The 18136-nt window shown below is 43.5% G+C and overlaps 1 protein-coding gene across 1 annotated transcript; it reads left to right on the top strand.

Annotated features, from left to right (window-relative positions):
• Nucleotides 1-24: 24 nt before the first annotated feature.
• On the top strand, nt 25-14463 carry LOC129861365 (sorting nexin-5-like). Its single transcript, XM_055932748.1, has 13 exons — nt 25-185; nt 2902-3006; nt 3312-3422; nt 3980-4101; nt 4281-4404; nt 4999-5094; nt 7458-7563; nt 8582-8657; nt 9083-9122; nt 9564-9650; nt 9821-9980; nt 10077-10162; nt 10537-14463. The coding sequence occupies exons 1-13, from the start codon at nt 45-47 to the stop codon at nt 10585-10587; spliced, it is 1305 nt and encodes a 434-aa protein (XP_055788723.1). The 5' UTR covers nt 25-44; the 3' UTR covers nt 10588-14463.
• The last annotated feature ends 3673 nt before the right edge of the window (nt 14464-18136 follow it).

The raw sequence follows: 18136 nt of genomic DNA, 5'->3' as shown, positions 1-18136 counted from the left end.
AATCAAAAACATCAGGGCGAGTTATTGGGCGGGATTTATTTGTCATGAGACAGGAAGAGCGAAACGGGGGTTGTTTCCAGAAGATAGCGATAATAGCTAGACTTGCTGCACAACACGACGATCTGCAGCCTTGTTGTACTTTTATAATCATGACATCTACTCTTGATGATAGCGAAAAAGAAAAGGTACGTTATGGGCGATGTACTATCGTCCTTGTTATCCAACTACCTAGCTCTTCGCTTAATGTTAAATAGCCAGCTAACTGTAGCCTATATTTTAGCTAGCGAGGAAGTTCATGAGATGCTCACTTGCTTAATAAAACACAACTGTGCAGTATTTAGGTAACGCTATTCATACAGTCAGCTAAATATGATAAATTTAGCTGGCTACCTAATAAACTGAAAATAAGGTTGCCTGGCTAGCTAAATAGCTATCTAGAGGAATCAACAGCTGCAGTCTGTTGAAAGCAACAGTTTAACTTATAACGTCAACTAGTATTGGAGGCGGTATAGAAAGCATTCTACTACCATCATTGGCTTAGCTAGTAAACTACTTCACAGATGAATGTTGTCACAAAATGTCTTATCCATTATTGTATTGTCACCACCCCAGGCTACTTTAGTTTGCCATAAGTACTTGATGTCGTAGCCTCCAAGTGTTCCACTGCCTCTGACAAGAGAGTTGGGCTTGTATGGCACTGCACTTCCCCAATAACGTCAGGCCAGGCTCGCTGGTTTAATTTCTGCTCTTCCTGTTTCCCCCACTACTATTTTGAATTATATCTGGCTAGAGGGCTATTGATTTTAGAATATGGACCACAGACCACTGATCTAACCATTGCCTTTGGGGACTTGCAACGTGGCAGTAAGAGGCTAGTATTGTCCTGGCCAATGACAGAATAACTCAGATGGCTTACATATGGACTGGTGTGGAATTTGACAGGCCTGTGGTAATTTTCTTTTCTGCAATTTTTTTTCTTTTCCTCAGACTTTCCAGAGGAGACTTACTCTGCTTTATTTCGGTTGACTTTGTCAAGCTGAGTAGCAGAGTTCGGGTAGTAGTATGGTGAAACACTGATGCTCAGTGGGTCATTCACACAGGAAGTACTGGCTAAATTGATAGAGAATGCTGCTTGCAACGCCAGGATTGTGGGTCAGTTCCCACTGGGGCCACCCATACGATCAAGGCTTCTCCTACTCAAACAGAAACAGCTGTTAAGATGGGAGAAACGTAGCCTTGACAATAATGACCATAGGGAGTGGTAGGATGGCACAACCAGATCTAAGACCATGCTAGGAGAAATGTGCACTAGCTAGCAGACTCTTGGGAACACTGACTGACCCTTTTGGGAAATCAGCTGGAGTTATTGCTTCAAGTGCGGTGAGTGTGTAATTCAATCCCAAGGATATATACAGTTGAAGTCGGAAGTTTACATACACTTAGGTTGGAGTCACTTAGGTTGAAACTCGTTTTTCAGCCACTCCACAAATGTCTTGTTAAACTATAGTTTTGGCAAGTGTGTTAAAACATCTACTTTGTGCATGACACAAGTCATTTTTCCAACAATTGTTTACAGACAAATGATTTCACTTATAATTCACTGTATCACAATTCCAGTGGGTCAGAAGTTTACATACAGTAAGTTAACTGTGCCTTTAAACAGCTTGGAAAATTCCAAAAAATTATGTCATGGATTTAGAAGCTTCTGATAAGCGAATTACATAATTTGAGTCAATTGAAGGTATATGTGTGGATGTATTTCAAGGCCTGCCTTCAAACTCAGTGCCTCTTTGCTTGACATCATGGGAAAATCAGCTAAGGACCTCAGAAATTGTAGACCTCCACAAGTCTGGTTCATCCTTGGGAGCAATTTCCAAATGCCTGAAGGTACCATGTTCATCTGTACAAACAATAGTACGCAAGTATAAACACCATGGGACCATGCAGCCGTCATACCGCTCAGGAAGGAGACGCGTTCTGTCAACTAGAGATGAACGTACTTTGGTGCAAAAAGGTGCAAATCAATCCCAGAACAACAGCAAAGGACCTAGTGAAGGTGCTGGAGGAAACAGGTACGAAAGTATCTATATCCCCAGTAAAACGAGTCCTATATCAACATAACCGGAAAGGACGCTCAGCAAGGAAGAAGCCACTGCTCCAAAACCGCCATAAAAAATCCAGACTACGGTTTGCAAATGCACATGGGGACAAAGATCATACTTTTTGGAGAATTGTCCTCTGGTCTGATGAAACAAAAATAGAACTGTTTGGCCATAATGATCATCGTTATGTTTGGAGGAAAAAGGGGGGAGGCTTGCAAGCCGAAGTACACCACCCAAACTGTGAAGCCCGGTGGTGGCAGCATCATGTTGTGGGGGTGCTTTGCTGCAGGAGGGGCTGGTGCACGTCACAAAACAGATGGCACCATGAGGGTGGATATATTGAAGCAACATTTCAAGTCATCAGTCAGGAAGTTAAAGCTTGGTTGCAAATGGGTCTTCCAAATGGACAATGACCCTAAGCATACTTCCAAAGTTGTGGCAAAATGGCTTAAAGACAACAAAGTCAATGTATTGGAGTGGCCATCACAAAGCCCTGACCTCAATCCCATAGAAAATTTGTGGGCAGAACTGAAAAAGCCTGTGCGAGCAAGGAGGCCTACAAACCTGGCTCAGTTACACCAGCTCTGTCAGGAGGAATGGGCCAAAATTCACCCAACTTATTGTGGGAGCTTGTGAAAGGCTACCAGAAACGTTTGACCCAAGTTAAACAATTTAAAGGCAATGCTATCAAATACTAATTGAGTGTATGTAAACTTCTGACCCACTGGGAATGTGATGAAAGAAATAAAAGCTGAAATAACTTTGTCCTTGTCCTTTACCCTGTTCCCCCTTGTCTTAGGCACGCTCTGTGTCTGTGGACCTAAACAACGACGCCTCTCTACTCATCGACATTCCTGATGCACTCTGTGAACGTGACAAAGTCAAGTTCACTGTCCACACCAAGGTAAAAACAGCAACTTCACAGTTTCAGTTCTTAAGCTAAGGGTCACCCTCACTTCCCTGTCAGTTATTCAAATAATATATAATGCTCTTCGTGTACAGCAGGCTAGAACTACAGCTCATGTTGTTTCTATGTCAAATGTGGTTGTCTTACCTGCCTTAGTTGAATGCTGCACTGTAAGTCACTCTGGATCAGTGTCAGCCAAAAATAAATAACAGTAACACTGTCTCAGATCTTTTACTTCTAAAGTATATTACAACCTTGTGGTAATGCATTTTAAATGGAGCTTGAATTGTCTTTTCTGTCAGACCACCCTGAGCTCCTTCCAGAAGCCAGACTTCTCTGTTCCTAGGCAACATGAGGACTTTATCTGGCTCCATGACACGCTGGTTGAGACTGAGGACTACGCTGGGCTCATCGTGAGTGACCTGTTAAGTCCACCACACACACGCACACACTGGCTTGGGACTACGCTGGGCTCATTGAGTGACTTGAGTAGTAGAGCTGGGTGACATGGACAAAAAGTCCATATCGCGATAAATTGCCTGGATTGATGCGATAATGAGTAGTTTATAACATTTTAATGTACACCACAATGTTTATTTTTATCCTTAACTACTAATACTAGTTAGCCATCAGTTGTCCCATTAACAGTGACCCAGATTAGCAAACGTATTTATTTTTAAACTTCTCTAGTATCGGCTACTTATCGTAATGTCAGCAAGTGGTCTGTATTAATCATTTTCAGTTTATCGTCCCAGCTCTATGGAGTAGTCTACGGAACACACACACACACCACTTAATTACAGTATAGTTCACACTCACAGCCAATGCTGCCACTGTGAATGTCATTTCGCAACTTCACTGTCAGGACACGTGAGTGTTATTTGATGAAGGGGAAGGTGCAAAGGACTCCGGTATCTGCAAAGGACTCCGGTATCTGCTCTTTTCCTCACCCATCTCCCTGTCTGTCCAGATCCCTCCAGCCCCCCCAAAGCCAGACTTCGAGAGCCCAAGGGAGAAGATGCATAAACTGGGAGAGGGAGAAGCCACCATGACCAAGGAGGAATACACCAAGATGAAGCAGGAGTTGGAGGCGTGAGTTCTGACCTTTCCTCCTTTACCCCTTGTCACTGTGTCCAAGCTTAATTGGCACAGTTCTGCGTTTTTAAATGTTGTATTACGATTCCTGTGGGAATGATTCTGGTGATCTCAAGATTGTGTATCTGTATGTGCACACTCAGTTGGTAATTTGCCATCTTCTGGCTCTCTCCCAGTGAGTACCTGGCTGTATTTAAGAAGACTGTACAAGTCCACGAGGTATTCCTGCAGCGACTATCTTCTCACCCGATCCTGAGCAAGGACAGAAACTTCCAGATATTCCTGGAGTATGACCAGGATGTGAGTTTGACACTTGGAAAAGGAAATGAAGAAGACAGACTGCGTATTTTCCAGCAGTACTGACTTCCTAGTTAACTGCTGAGTCGTGTTCACTAGAGCACACCATTGAAAAACATTTCCCAATGCAGTTCAGTTAGTACCTCTCCATTTTTTTTCTTCCGTTTTGTGCTTAGTGAACACGATGGATGGAGGGAGGGAGGGGGATAGAGGAGGGAGGGGATGGAGGGGGATAGAGGGAAGGGGGATAGAGGAAGATAGGCAAGCACACCTAGGACACACATCCTGCTGCTGAGTTCAGCTCTATTTCCAAACCACTCGGTCAGTGGAGCTGTGAGTCAGCTAGGGTCTGCCGAGATGGTTTTGTTTGTCCTTTTGGGAAATGTTATACAGGCATTTTTTATAAAATTATCAGGAAAAACCATAACACTTATTGTAGTTCTTACTCACTTTCTTCATTCCTATGTGGAACAAAAGGCTTCCACAAGACAGCGCCACAGCTGTTGTAGCTTACGTAATCAATTTTACATTGCGAACTTGTACTGTGGTCTTATTGGCTAAATAAATGATTTCCCTCCCTGTGATTGGTCCACGTAGCTGAGCGTACGAAGGAAGAACGCCAAGGAGACGTTTGGGAGTTTCTTTAAGAACATGGTCAAGAGTGCTGATGAGGTCATCATCTCTGGGATAAAGGTAGGTGTGGCCTCCTCGTATATCATACAATACTAGCCAAGTTCGAGAGCATCACATCTGTGAGACACAAGAGGTATGTGGCAGGGTCTACAGTCAATCACGGATTACAAAAAGAAAACCAGCCCCGTCGCGGACCAGGATGTCTTGCTCCCAGACAGACTAAATAACTTTTTTGCTCGCTTTGAGGACAATACAGTGCCACTGACACGGCCCGCTACCAAAACCTGCGGGCTCTCCTTCACTGCAGCCGAGGTGAGTAAAACATTTAAACGTGTTAACCCTCGCAAGGCTGCAGGCCCAGACGGCATTCCCAGCCGCGTCCTCAGAGCATGCGCAGACCAGCTGGCTGGTGTGTTTACAGACATATTCAATCAATCATTATCCCAGTCTGCTGTTCCCACATGCTTCAAGAGAGCCACCATTGTTCCTGTTCCCAAGAAAGCTAAGGTAACTGAGCTAAACGACTACCGCCCCGTAGCACTCACTTCCGTCATCATGAAGTGCTTTGAGAGACTAGTCAAGGACCATATCACCTCCACCCTACCTGGCACCCTAGACCCACTCCAATTTGCTTACCGACCCAATAGGTCCACAGACGACGCAATCGCAACCACACTGCCCTAACCCATCTGGACAAGAGGAATACCTATGTGAGAATGCTGTTCATCGACTACAGCTCAGCATTTAACACCATAGTACCCTCCAAACTCGTCATCAAGCTCGAGACCCTGGGTCTCGACCCCGCCCTGTGCAACTGGGTCCTGGACTTCCTGACGGGCCGCCCCCAGGTGGTGAGGGTAGGTAACATCTCCACCCCGCTGATCCTCAACACTGGGGCCCCACAAGGGTGCGTTCTGAGCCCTCTCCTGTACTCCCTGTTCACCCATGACTGCGTGGCCATGCACGCCTCCAACTCAATCATCAAGTTTGCGGACGACACTACAGTGGTAGGCTTGATTACCAACAACGACGAGACGGCCTACGGGGAGGAGGTGAGGGCCCTCGGAGTGTGGTGTCAGGAAAATAACCTCACACTCAACGTCAACAAAATAAAGGAGATGATTGTGGACTTCAGGAAACAGCAGAGGGAGCACCCCCCTATCCACATCGACGGGATAGTAGTGGAGAAGGTGGAAAGTTTTAAGTTCCTCGGTGTACACATCACGGACAAACTGAATTGGTCCACCCACACAGACAGCGTTGTGAAGAAGGCGCAGCAGCGCCTCTTCAACCTCAGGAGGCTGAAGAAATTCAGCTTGTCACCAAAAGCACTCACAAACTTCTACAGATGTACAATCGAGAGCATCCTGTCGGGCTGTATCACCGCCTGGTACGGCAACTGCTCCGCCCACAACCGTAAGGCTCTCCAGAGGGTAGTGAGGTCTGCACAACGCATCACCGGGGGCAAACTACCTGCCCTCCAGGACACCTACACCACCCGATGTCACAGGAAGGCCATAAAGATCATCAAGGACAACAACCACCCGAGCCACTGCCTGTTCACCCCGCTATCATCCAGAAGGCGAGGTCAGTACAGGTGCATCAAAGCAGGGACCGAGAGACTGAAAAACAGCTTCTATCTCAAGGCCATCAGACTGTTCAACAGCCACCACTAACATTTAGTGACCGCTGCCAACATACTGACTCAACTCCAGCCACTTTAATAATGGGAATTGATGGAAATTATGTAAAAATGTATCACTAGCCACTTTAAACAATGCCACTTAATATAATGTTTACATACCCTACATTACTCATCTCATATGTATAGACTGTACACTATACCATCTACTGCATCTTGCCTATGCCGTTCTGTACCATCACTCATTCATATATCTTTATGTACATATTCTTTATCCCTTTACACTTGTGTGTATAAGGTAGTAGTTGTGGAATTGTTAGGTTAGATTACTTGTTGGTTATTACTGCATTGTCGGAACTAGAAGCACAAGCATTTCGCTACACTCGCATTAACATCTGCTAACCATGTGTATGTGACAAATAAAATTTGATTTGATTTGTGGGTAAATTGTGACTGACTGACCTACAAACAATAATTTATGCAAGGTGATTTCAGGATCAGTCAGCAGTCGCCTGCATTGTCAAACAAGCCCAATGCTTTTATTGTCCATTTCCATGAAGTGTCATTTTGTGAAGTCAGCAATGCATTACAAACCAGATGCAGAAAGTCAATGCATTACAGTAGCAGACTTAAACAAAGAGAAACAAATGCAGCTACAGATCGTAACGGTTTACAAGCTGAGCAGGGACCTTAGTATCCAGGATGAAGATCTGGCTTTGTGTGGTTTTTTTGTGTCTTAGGCAGAAGGTTGATGTCTTTTTAAAATCTTTTTTTCTTGCAGGAAGTAGATGATTTTTTTGAGCAGGAGAAGACCTTCCTGCTTGATTATTCATCCAAGATCAAAGACTCCACTGCCAGGGCAGAGAAGATGACCCGCTCTCACAAAAGTATGACTATGAAATCAACAACAACCAACTTGAATTGGAGCTTTTTGAGTTATTGATAAGAACAGTGTCCCCCCTCCCCCTCATATCTGGCTCAATCAATCACATGTCATTTATAAAGCCCTTTTAACATCAGCAGTTGTCACATATTGCTTTGGCGATACCTAGCCTCAATGCTGGACTTGGGACTAAAATAGGTGCTGGTACTGTTTTATAGTTAGGTGCAGAAACTCCACAATACTTTTGTGCTAATATTCTATGAAAGGAACAGAACATTTGAGGCGCTGGTACTCAGCTCCTGCCCAAGTCAAACACTGCCTAACATAAAACCCCAAAGAGCAAGCAATGCTGATGCAGAAGCACAGTGTCTAGGAAAAACTCAGAAGGCAGGAATGTAGGAAGAAACCTAGAGGAACCAGGCTCCGAGGGGTGGCCAGTCCACTTCTGGCTGTGCCGGGTAGAGGAACCAGGCTCCGAGGGGTGGCCAGTCCACTTCTGGCTGTGCCGGGTAGAGAGGAACCAGGCTCCGAGGGGTGGCCAGGCCTCTTCTGGCTGTGCCGGGTAAAGAGGAACCAGGCTCCGAGGGGTGGCCAGGCCTCTTCTGGCTGTGCCGGGTGGAGATTTAAGAGTACATGTAGCCATTAAGGCCAGATCGGTTTTCAAGACGTTCAAATGTTTATAGATAAACAGCAGGATGTGTGGTAGCATTGTGTGGTGTCACCAAAGTGGTGCAACTTCTTACAGTATGTTACCCATACTGAGTTTTATTTATTGCTTGGAATTTACAGCTGTTGACCCTTGGCCTCAGGGAGACCACCTAGGATACCAGGTTTTGCATTATGGTGACCCCTAACCTCTTGAAGTCACTCAGGGGCTGAGTTCAGATTTAAAGTGGGCCAAGAATTTAGATTAACATATTATTCTGTCTCAGATGTTGTCTCAGATGAATTTAGATTAACATATTATTCTGTCTCAGATGTTGTCTCAGATGAATTTAGATTAACATATTATTCTGTCTCAGATGTTGCTGATGATTACATCCACATCTCTGCCACTTTGAACAGTCTCTCTGTCGATGACAACACTGCACTTAAAAAGTGAGTAACAATATAAATACACTATAGTTCGAGGTATACGAATGGTGCCGTTGTTTCCTCAAGCCAACTACGGGTGGCGTAATCTCGGTTAACCCAGAACTAAAGTCCTGCGTAATTGGTCAAAAGCTTGATTAAGTTAAGTTCCCCCCCCCCCTTTCTGAAATTCAGAAAGATGCGAACACCTGCAAAATCGTGATTTGTCCAAATAATCATCAGTGATTGAGAACCCAAGCACTGGAACTATTGCTGCTTGTTAGCTATCGGTGCCCATACTATAAAGAACGACCTGTGGTACCATGTATGATTATGTAGTCTAGCTACAAGAATTTAAGGGTTGCTAAATGAATGGTTTACATCTCACCCAATATCAGCGACAACAAATTGTGACTTTGCTTAAGTTCTCATGGTTTGTCTATTCCCTTCAGGCACCTTGAGAAGTTTGCGGACCTGTTTGAGAAACTAAGGGTAAGAACCACAGTGCTGGTCTTCTGCACTTCTCAACCTGGACTGTTCTTCTATTCATTGTATGTTTTTATATAAGCTGCTATTGTCCATTTCCATGCAAATTCAAATTTTGTGAGGTCAGCAATACATTTAAACACGTGTGTGTGCATTTTGCTTTTGTGAGCTGTGCAAATGTCAATTTTTTTTACAAGTTAGTCATTTAGCAGACACTCTTATCCAGCGTGACATGCAGTTCATCTTAAGATAGCTAGGGGAGACAACATTTGTCAGTCGTAGTAAGTACAATTTTCCTCAAGTAGCAATCAGCAAAGTCAGTGCTAGTTGGAAATGTGTGAGTGTCAGTTATTTATATATATAAATAAATATTTAAAAAATGTGTATCTTATGTTCTTTGAGCATGGCGGTAGCATCGATGTTGTATCTATTTGGTCCTGCCTGTAGAAGGTGGAGGGCAGAGTGGCGTCAGACGAGGAGCTGAAGCTCACAGAGCTGCTCCGTTACTACATGCTGGACATCCAGGCAGCCAAGGTGAGCCACGTCTAGTCTGTTTCTCTCTCAAAAACCCTCAGCAACTTCAACTTTTTGAATCATACATTTTATTCTTCAATGCACGTGGAAACACGGTAGGCATGCATATTACATACATTCTCTGAGAAATGCAGTCTGTGTGTGTGTTAACCACTACGTGTGTGTGTCAGGACCTGTTGTACAGGCGGGCCCGGGCCCTGGCTGACTATGAGAACAGTAACAAGGCCCTGGACAAGGCCCGGCTGAAGAGTAAAGACATCACCCAGGCTGAGGAGCACCAACAACAGTGTCTGCAGAAGTTTGACAAGCTCTCCGAGTCTGGAAAAAGAGGTTTGTGTAAGACAGTGTGCATGTGGGTTTGGGCTAACATTTTCTTCCATAATACAGTACAGTGAGTAAACTGACAGTATGGTCTTCTCCTCCCAGAGCTGACCAGTTTTAAGGGCAGGAGAGTGGTGGCTTTCCGTAAGAACCTAATAGAGATGGCTGAACTGGAGATCAAACACGCCAAGGTCAGTCATGGTGTACAGAGTTCTTTTTCCTTCCAGTGTTTAAATTTTTTTTTCGGAATATGCAGTAATGAAATATAGGGGGAGGAGAGAGATCGAATTACACAATTAGAAGCCGTGGGATTCAATCCCACAATATCACTAAACTGTTGTGTGCAGCAGGAGGCGTTCACCAACCGCAGACAACGCTCTACTTTGTTGGTACTTTTCTCAGTGATAGACTGGACTGTTCAGGAGCTTTCAGTGGATATTGAATATGTAGGAACTATGAGCAAAATGTAGTTCATGTTATGTGATATATTGTGCCCTTGTCCTTGTGAAATGTCTGTTGTTGAATGGATATAATACTGATATCCCTGTTCTCTCTGTAACCACAGAACAACATGGCTCTGCTGCAGGGCTGCATTGAGCTTCTCAAGAGCAACTGAACCACCTGCCTCCTACCTATCCTCCCAGACCGCCAGACCACCACCCACTGACCAGCTAGCCTGTGTGCCAGTCTGTTTATTGCTGTCTTGCCAACTCCGTATGGAACTGTCATGCAGAACAGTGCCAATGGCGTAGGCAAAAGCACAAACGGATCTGGAACCAGGCTACTGACCCAGCCTTTGAGAAGGGAACCTGGATACCCCTTCCCACCACCCTCTACCCCCAGGGGACCTTGGGTCGTGTTCATTAGGGCACATGGTAGAAAAACATCCATTTGCAAAAGAAAAGGAGCCTTTCTTATTGCACAGCATTAGATGGTCCCTCACCGTTTCACTCGGTTTCGGAGCATTCTGTGCCTATTAAACACGATCCTGGGTACCTCCACCCCTAAATGATGCCGTTTCAGAAACCTGCACAAGTACCTGCAGCCGTCTCTTTGCAGTTTGTCTGTCTTTCTGTCTGTCTCAAGGTTTACATGGTCCCTGCCCACGTGGCAACCCATCTCGTTCTACTCCGCCCCATGTCCCATGGAACACTCACCTTTTGTGATGCCAGCATTCCGGAACAGGGAGAATGTAGCCGCTTGCATTGTCTTCTGATATTACTCTTTCATCTGGGCGCCTTCGTAAATTCACTTTGGCTATCTAATCCGATTTCAGAGCACTCTCGTCTGAGTGTGCCAGAATGCAGAATAACTGATGAACGAACACCTGTTGAATATGGCCGGTGTCAGTAAACATTGTAAAAAAATAAATAAAAAAAAACTTTTTATTCAATTGTTGCCAGCTGCACAGTTAGTCACCAACGCTCTGGATAACGTGAAAATAGCCAAACCACCTCTGACCATTTTACTTGCCCTAGCAGAGTGAGGTGTTCTCTCATTTATGTCTGGAAGTAACTAGCAAGCTAACTTACTTTAGCCAGTTAGCTTGGATGTTTGACTGCTGTTGTGAGGTCAGAATGCTCAGATCAACCCTACTCCTCAGCCAGGGCATCCAGTGTGGCTCTAAATTCACAAACGGACAATCTGACAATGTTCTGAATTTACGAACGCCCAGAGCGCACTCTTGAGGGTCCTTTGGCACTCCAGAGTGAATTTATGAATGCACCCATAGATTATGTGATACATTTTTCTATTCTGGATGGATTACTCTTTATTCTTGTATTGTATTTAACATTTTTAACGATGTTGATTGTGGAATAATAGCTTCATTGTGATGTTTTGCTTGCTTTTCACGGCACACTCTAACTAACCCCGTTAGGTCCCGCACTTTTAATAACGTAAACGCATACATCTGGGTCATGTTCATTAGGGAACTCCGTAGCAAACCGTTTTGCGGCTGAACACAAGTGTTTAATTTAGGTGGAATTTGGACCTACTGAATGTGAATCTGTAGCTTAAGAGTTTAACTAGGCAGAGTTGTTTTGGAATAACCTGAGGTTTTTATGGTGCGGGTATAGCTATCTATAATGTTTTCTTACTGCAACTCCACTTTAAACCAGCAATACTCTAAAGTATCACATAGTAAATAACTGACAGCTGAGCTCAGCTGGTTTGTAATGGAACAGTTTTAAAGGTCGTATTCATTAGGCCACAGTGTAGCAAAACATTTTGCAGTAGAAAACAAAAACAATTTCTTATTGGACAAGTTCAGATAGTCCCTCCCTGTTTGTTTTTTCCTTTGGTTTTGTGCCTAGTGAATACGACCCAGATGGAGCAACTGTTCATAAAGAACATATAAAGTGGATGGAAAAGGGAGAGAGACTAACTTAGTGCCTAAATAAAGGTCCTTATGACTGCGTCCCAGTTGTCCACCTTTCTACCCAAGTGTGCACTTGCACTCTCCCATCCTGGATTTAAATACATTGGATTGATATAAGAATTGGCTGATGGGAGTTTCCACCATTGTTAAATCCATGACAGGAAGTGGGAGAAGGGTGGAGAATTGGGACTTAAGACTATATACTCTAAGATTAGTCTGGGCCGAACTCTCTCAAACCACCAGTAAAGTGAAGTGCTCTTCTTCATGGTTAAAAACGCTGAGTAGACACTAGTGTGCGTGTGGCAGTGTATCTATACTGTGTGGTACCACACAGAAATGATTTGGCCGTACCTCAGGAATGGCTACATGGCTCTTCTCACATTCGTCTTCATTACTGCCAGTAACTGGAGCTAAATTCTTAAGATTCACATTGCTTTTGACAAGTTTACTTACACATATTATGGACCAATAGATTATTTTCACCACGGCCCCTTTGAGTGGCAGGACTGGTAGTCGTCCCTTTATCAAAGTTGACTGCCAAACATGTGGTATGTGATTTATTATTATTTCTTTATTATAAAAAAAAAAGTTTATTTCCCCCCTCTCTTCAATCTGCCATGTCTAGACTAGTGAGTGCCAGGGAGCACTGGTTTCTGTACTCATTGAGTGAATGTTCAGTGGACTAGTTTGAGACAGTCAGTCATTGAAGTCCACCCGTAGTAGCTGACTGTACTGTATACCTATGAATCATGTGACACCCACACAGCAGGAAGTGTGAGGGCAGCAGCAGGTCCTAGTCCACTCACCCTTCAGCCAGTTGCTCTAGGGAATTTCCATGGTAACGGAATTATACTCAGATGTTTCACTTTAAAATGTATACCAAACAAAGTTAAGTTAAACATTGAAATTTCCACTGAAAAGTTTACAGACGCATATTTTACAGGAAGAACTGTGTAGATACGTTTGGTAACAAAATAAAATAGATTTTCATATAATTCTGTTACTGAACTTTGCATCTGCCCAGTTTATCCAGTAATTTATTTATTTCTCTAAAATGTTTAAAATAGTTGTATGGTTTGTTAAACCTTGAAATTAATGGATTTTGCTTGACATACATTCTAAAGTTACTGTAGGATTGGGCTCTGTGAAGTCAGCACAATCATTACATTGCATATGTAGCCTGGTCAGTTGAGAAGCTTCATGCATTATATAGTTAACATTAAGCAAGCATCAAGCACTAGACTTATATTGGCTATTGGAGAGTAACTCTGGTCCTAGCACTTATTCAGAGGAGTTTGACTGACTCATGTCCTTCAGCATCTGCTTGAAGCTGTTGTCTATGTTTTCAATTCTAGAATGTTCTGCCCTAAGTGTGCACTTGTTCACTTCCCTTCATGAATTTGAAAGGGTCTGACATGCTTATACCAATCAAATGTTTTTAATTGTGTGATGAGGATGAGTGTACACTACCAAGATAATTGGGATGCAGAGACTACATGACTGCACTTCATTGATTTCCTGTTGTTTACCAGTGGCCTACTCCACCTGCTTACAGAGCAACACTAACCTAACCAATCCCCATGCTTCTTACTGCTGATGCAGTATTTGTTTTTAAGCAATTAAGTTTGGCGTCGCGTATATTTCTCCTACTGCTTTTTGTTACTGACAGAACCTTTTGCCTGGGTACCAGTCTGTTTCTGCCCTCTTGCCTACTCCTTATGGATTTGACATGCCTGGTCTGGCTTTACTATGACAGCAATGGCGTTGGCAAGAGCACTAACAGATCAGGGACCAGGCTATGCCTACACGCATTAACCTGTGAAATGGAAAGGGTTCATATTGAAACAAAAACGATTGAATTCTTTGAATTGCTGAAGAAAAGAATAAGATATAATGCACTATGAAGGTGGTAAATACTTAGCAATCATTTCCAAGCCCAGAGAGAGCTGTGTTTATAAAGAAATATTAAATGTTTTTTGCTAATTGAATGTATTTCTAATGGATTACAACTGTGTGAAATACTTCTTTACCTAGTTATTTTTCTTACGGAGTGTCTACATAAAAAAAAAAAATGCAATAATGTCATTAAATAAGTCCTACTTTCCCAAAATACTTACTGTGTTAGTATCTTATTAAGGTAATAGAACTGCGTGTGATATCATCACTCTGATACTATGGACTCGTTCAAGACAACTCAGAATTTGGACATTTCTGACTTATTATTGCTTGATTCTGATACTAAGCAATATGCAACAAAAAAATTGGAAGTAGCATATTACTATTGAAGTGAACGTCAACTGTCACCGGGGCCATGGCATCTTCACACCAGCAGGTGGTGTAGTCTGCATGCTGAAGAGGATAGGAGAGAGTAGACTTCACCAAAAACCTAAACTACTAATATTTTTATTTTATTTCACCTTTTATTTAACCAGGTAGGAAGTTGAGAACAAGTTTTCATTTACAACAGCGACCTGGCCAAGATAAAGCAAAGCAGTGTGACACACAACAACAGAGTTTTACACATGGAGTAAAACAAACATACAGTCAATAATACAGTAGAAAAATACGTCTATATACAATGTGAGTAAGGGAGGTAAAGGCAAGAAATAGGCCATGGGGGCGAAGTAAATACAATATAGCAATTAAAACACTAGAATGGAAAAAATGAAGAAATAAAAACACTACCGGTACTACGTAATGACGTACTTTCTCTCAGAGCGTTGCCCCTATACTGTTGAACCTACAGTATGTCTGTTCTGACAGTAAGGTCCACAGTAGGCCTATCATTGGCAATGCTGATTTGATGCCAACATATTTGGGAGTGTCATGGGAAGGTAGCATATATTTCTGCTGGAAAAGACTCCCAGTTACAATGCTAGGTGCAGTTTCCCCTTGAACTTATCTTGACTAACTTTACTCAACTGTAAGAGGAACTTCTATATCTTAGAACAGTAAACTGTGTGTATGCGTTGCTGTGTCTGTTAAGATTGGTCACTCATCCTGTGTCCTGAGATAAGATTGGGACAGACAGTCTGCTGTAGGTGAGTGGAGAGGAAATGCCAGTGTGCCTCAGGGACTTGTCACTACCAAAACACACTGTGGCTACATATCTTGCTCGGTGAGTGCTTCTTAGCAACCGCTACTAAACAAACCAGCGGGCCTACAGCCTGATATACACTGGCTGAGCTCTTTACAGCCCTGCACTGGGGCCTTTGAAATACACTGGCCGAGCTCTTTACAGCCCTGCACTGGGGCCTCTGAAATACACTGGCTGAGCTCTTTACAGCCCTGCACTGGGTCCTTTGAAATACACTGGCTGAGCTCTTTACAGCCCTGCACTGGGGCCTTTGAAATACACTGGCCGAGCTCTTTACAGCCCTGCACTGGGGCCTCTGAAATACACTGGCCGAGCTCTTTACAGCCCTGCACTGGGGCCTTTAAAATACACTGGCTGAGCTCTTTACAGCCCTGCACTGGGGCCTTTGAAATACACTGGCCGAGCTCTTTACAGCCCTGCACTGGGGCCTCTGAAATACACTGGCCGAGCTCTTTACAGCCCTGCACTGGGGCCTTTGAAATACACTGGCCGAGCTCTTTACAGCCCTGCACTGGGGTCTCTGAAATACACTGGCTGAGCTCTTTACAGCCCTGCACTGGGGCCTTTGAAATACACTGGCTGAGCTCTTTACAGCCCTGCACTGGGGCCTCTGAAATACACTGGCTGAGCTCTTTACAGCCCTGCACTGGGGCCTCTGAAATACACTGGCCGAGCTCTTTACAGCCCTGCACTGGGGCCTCTGAAATACACTGGCTGAGCTCTTTACAGCCCTGCACTGGGGCCTTTGAAATACACTGGCTGAGCTCTTTACAGCCCTGCACTGGGGCCTTTGAAATACACTGGCTGAGCTCTTTACACGCTTCTGCTTGTTTGGGTTCAGTGATCATATGATTGGTAAAAGCTTTCCTAAGGCCTGACGCTGTCTACAATCTACAGAACTGTTCATGTATACACTACCTTGTATTTTGTACTTTAAACTGGTCTTTTTCTGAATGTTTGTCAAAGATGAAAGATAATTCCATAGGTACAAACCAAGTGTTGATAACTGACAAGCCTTTTAGCTACAACAATCAGATATACACTGAACAAAAATATAAATGCAACATGCAATAATTTAAAAGATTTTACTGAGTTACAGTTCATATAAGGATATCAGTCAATTGAAATAAATAAATTAGGCCCTAATCTATGGATTTCACATTATTGGAAATCAACGTTCCCTCAACAACAACAAAAAATGGCACAGCAAATTTCAGGTCTGCTGAGCGTAAACTTGAAAGTTGTGAAATTTAGGTGCAACTTCCGGCGTGTGTTTACTGTGAACACTGAGGCTGTACCTGCTTTAAGTTAGTTTTAAGTGTTCAAGTAGGCTACTGTGGCTAGTTGAACATTAAAAATGCATCACATAACATTTTAACATGGAAATGGCTGTATTATCATTCAGCCTACAGTAGCAGCCAATGTGTGGCGTTCAAAGTAGGCCTACTTTCCATGAGACTTTTGGGAAAAAACATGCAGGGCGTGACATTAACATGTTCATCCACTTGTCCTTCAGACAAGAAGGTGACTGAAAATGTTGTTTTGATGCGAGAAACCACTTTACAAAATTAGACTTTCTAAAGTCTTCGAAAGCCAAGTTAACAAACAGATCACCGACCATTTCGAATCCCACTGTACCTTCTCCGCTGTGCAATCTGGATTCCGAGTGCACCTCAGCCACGCTCAAAGTCCTAAACGATATCATAACCGCCATCGATAAAAGACAATACTGTGCAGCCGTCTTCATCGACCTGGCCAAGGCTTTCGACTCTTACAATCACTGCATTCTTATCTGCAGACTCAACAGCCTTGGTTTCTCAAATGACTGCCTCATCTGGTTCACCAACTACTGCTCAGATAGAGTTCAGTGTGTCAAACCGGATGCCAATTGCACACTCCCTCTACTTGAGAAGTCTGTGGCATTGTGCTGTATTTGTAAAGGTGGTCTTGAGTTTGTGTGACAAAACTGCACATTTTAGAGCATCCTTTTTATTTGTACAGAGAAATTAGTAATGACGCCGGAGGGGATGTCTGCCGTTTTACGGGCTCCTAAACAACTGTGCTATTTTTGTTTGTTTTATCACATTGTTTGTAATTCATTTTGTACATAATGTTGCTGCTACTGTCTCTTATGACCAAGAGCTTCTGGACATCAGAACAGCGATTTACTCACCTCGAACTGGACAAATACTTTTTTTCCTTTAACGAGTCCGATTGCGAAGGATATACTGCTTTCTCGAGACCAGGTCCCTGTCATTCGTGTGAAGAAAAGGCAGTGAAAAAAGGGGCGGAGGTCGGGGTGCCTCGTGAGAATTCATAGGCGAGTGAGTAAACCTCCTACCATCTGTACTATTAGTCAACGTGCAATCATTGGAAAATAAACTGTACGATCTACGATTAAGACTATCCTACCAACTGGACATTTAAAAACGAATATCTTAAGTTATAATATAGAGCTGGCTGGGTTTTCCGTGCATCGGCAGGACAGAGCAGCTACGTTTGATAAGACAAGAGGCAGGGGTGTGTGTCTATTTGTCAATAGCAGCTGTTGCGCAATGTCTAATATTACAGAATTTTTGAGTTATTGCTTGCCCGAGGTAGAGTACCTCATGATAAGCTGTAGACCACACTATCTACCAAGAGAGTACTCATCTATATTATTCGTAGCCGTCTATTTACCCCCACGAA

The sequence above is a fragment of the Salvelinus fontinalis genome, chromosome 1 (genome assembly GCF_029448725.1).
Source record: "Salvelinus fontinalis isolate EN_2023a chromosome 1, ASM2944872v1, whole genome shotgun sequence".
In the NCBI taxonomy this organism is placed as follows: domain Eukaryota; kingdom Metazoa; phylum Chordata; class Actinopteri; order Salmoniformes; family Salmonidae; genus Salvelinus; species Salvelinus fontinalis.
This window is presented reverse-complemented; position numbering and strand designations above follow the sequence as displayed.

Coding starts and splice junctions, on each gene's coding strand:
- LOC129861365 (XM_055932748.1), top strand. CDS start 45: ATGAGACAGGAAGAGCGAAACGGGGGTTGTTTCCAGAAGATAGCGATA. Junction 4,102..4,280: donor ATGAAGCAGGAGTTGGAGGC/GTGAGTTCTGAC, acceptor GCTCTCTCCCAG/TGAGTACCTGGCTGTATTTA. Junction 9,981..10,076: donor CTCCGAGTCTGGAAAAAGAG/GTTTGTGTAAGA, acceptor TTCTCCTCCCAG/AGCTGACCAGTTTTAAGGGC.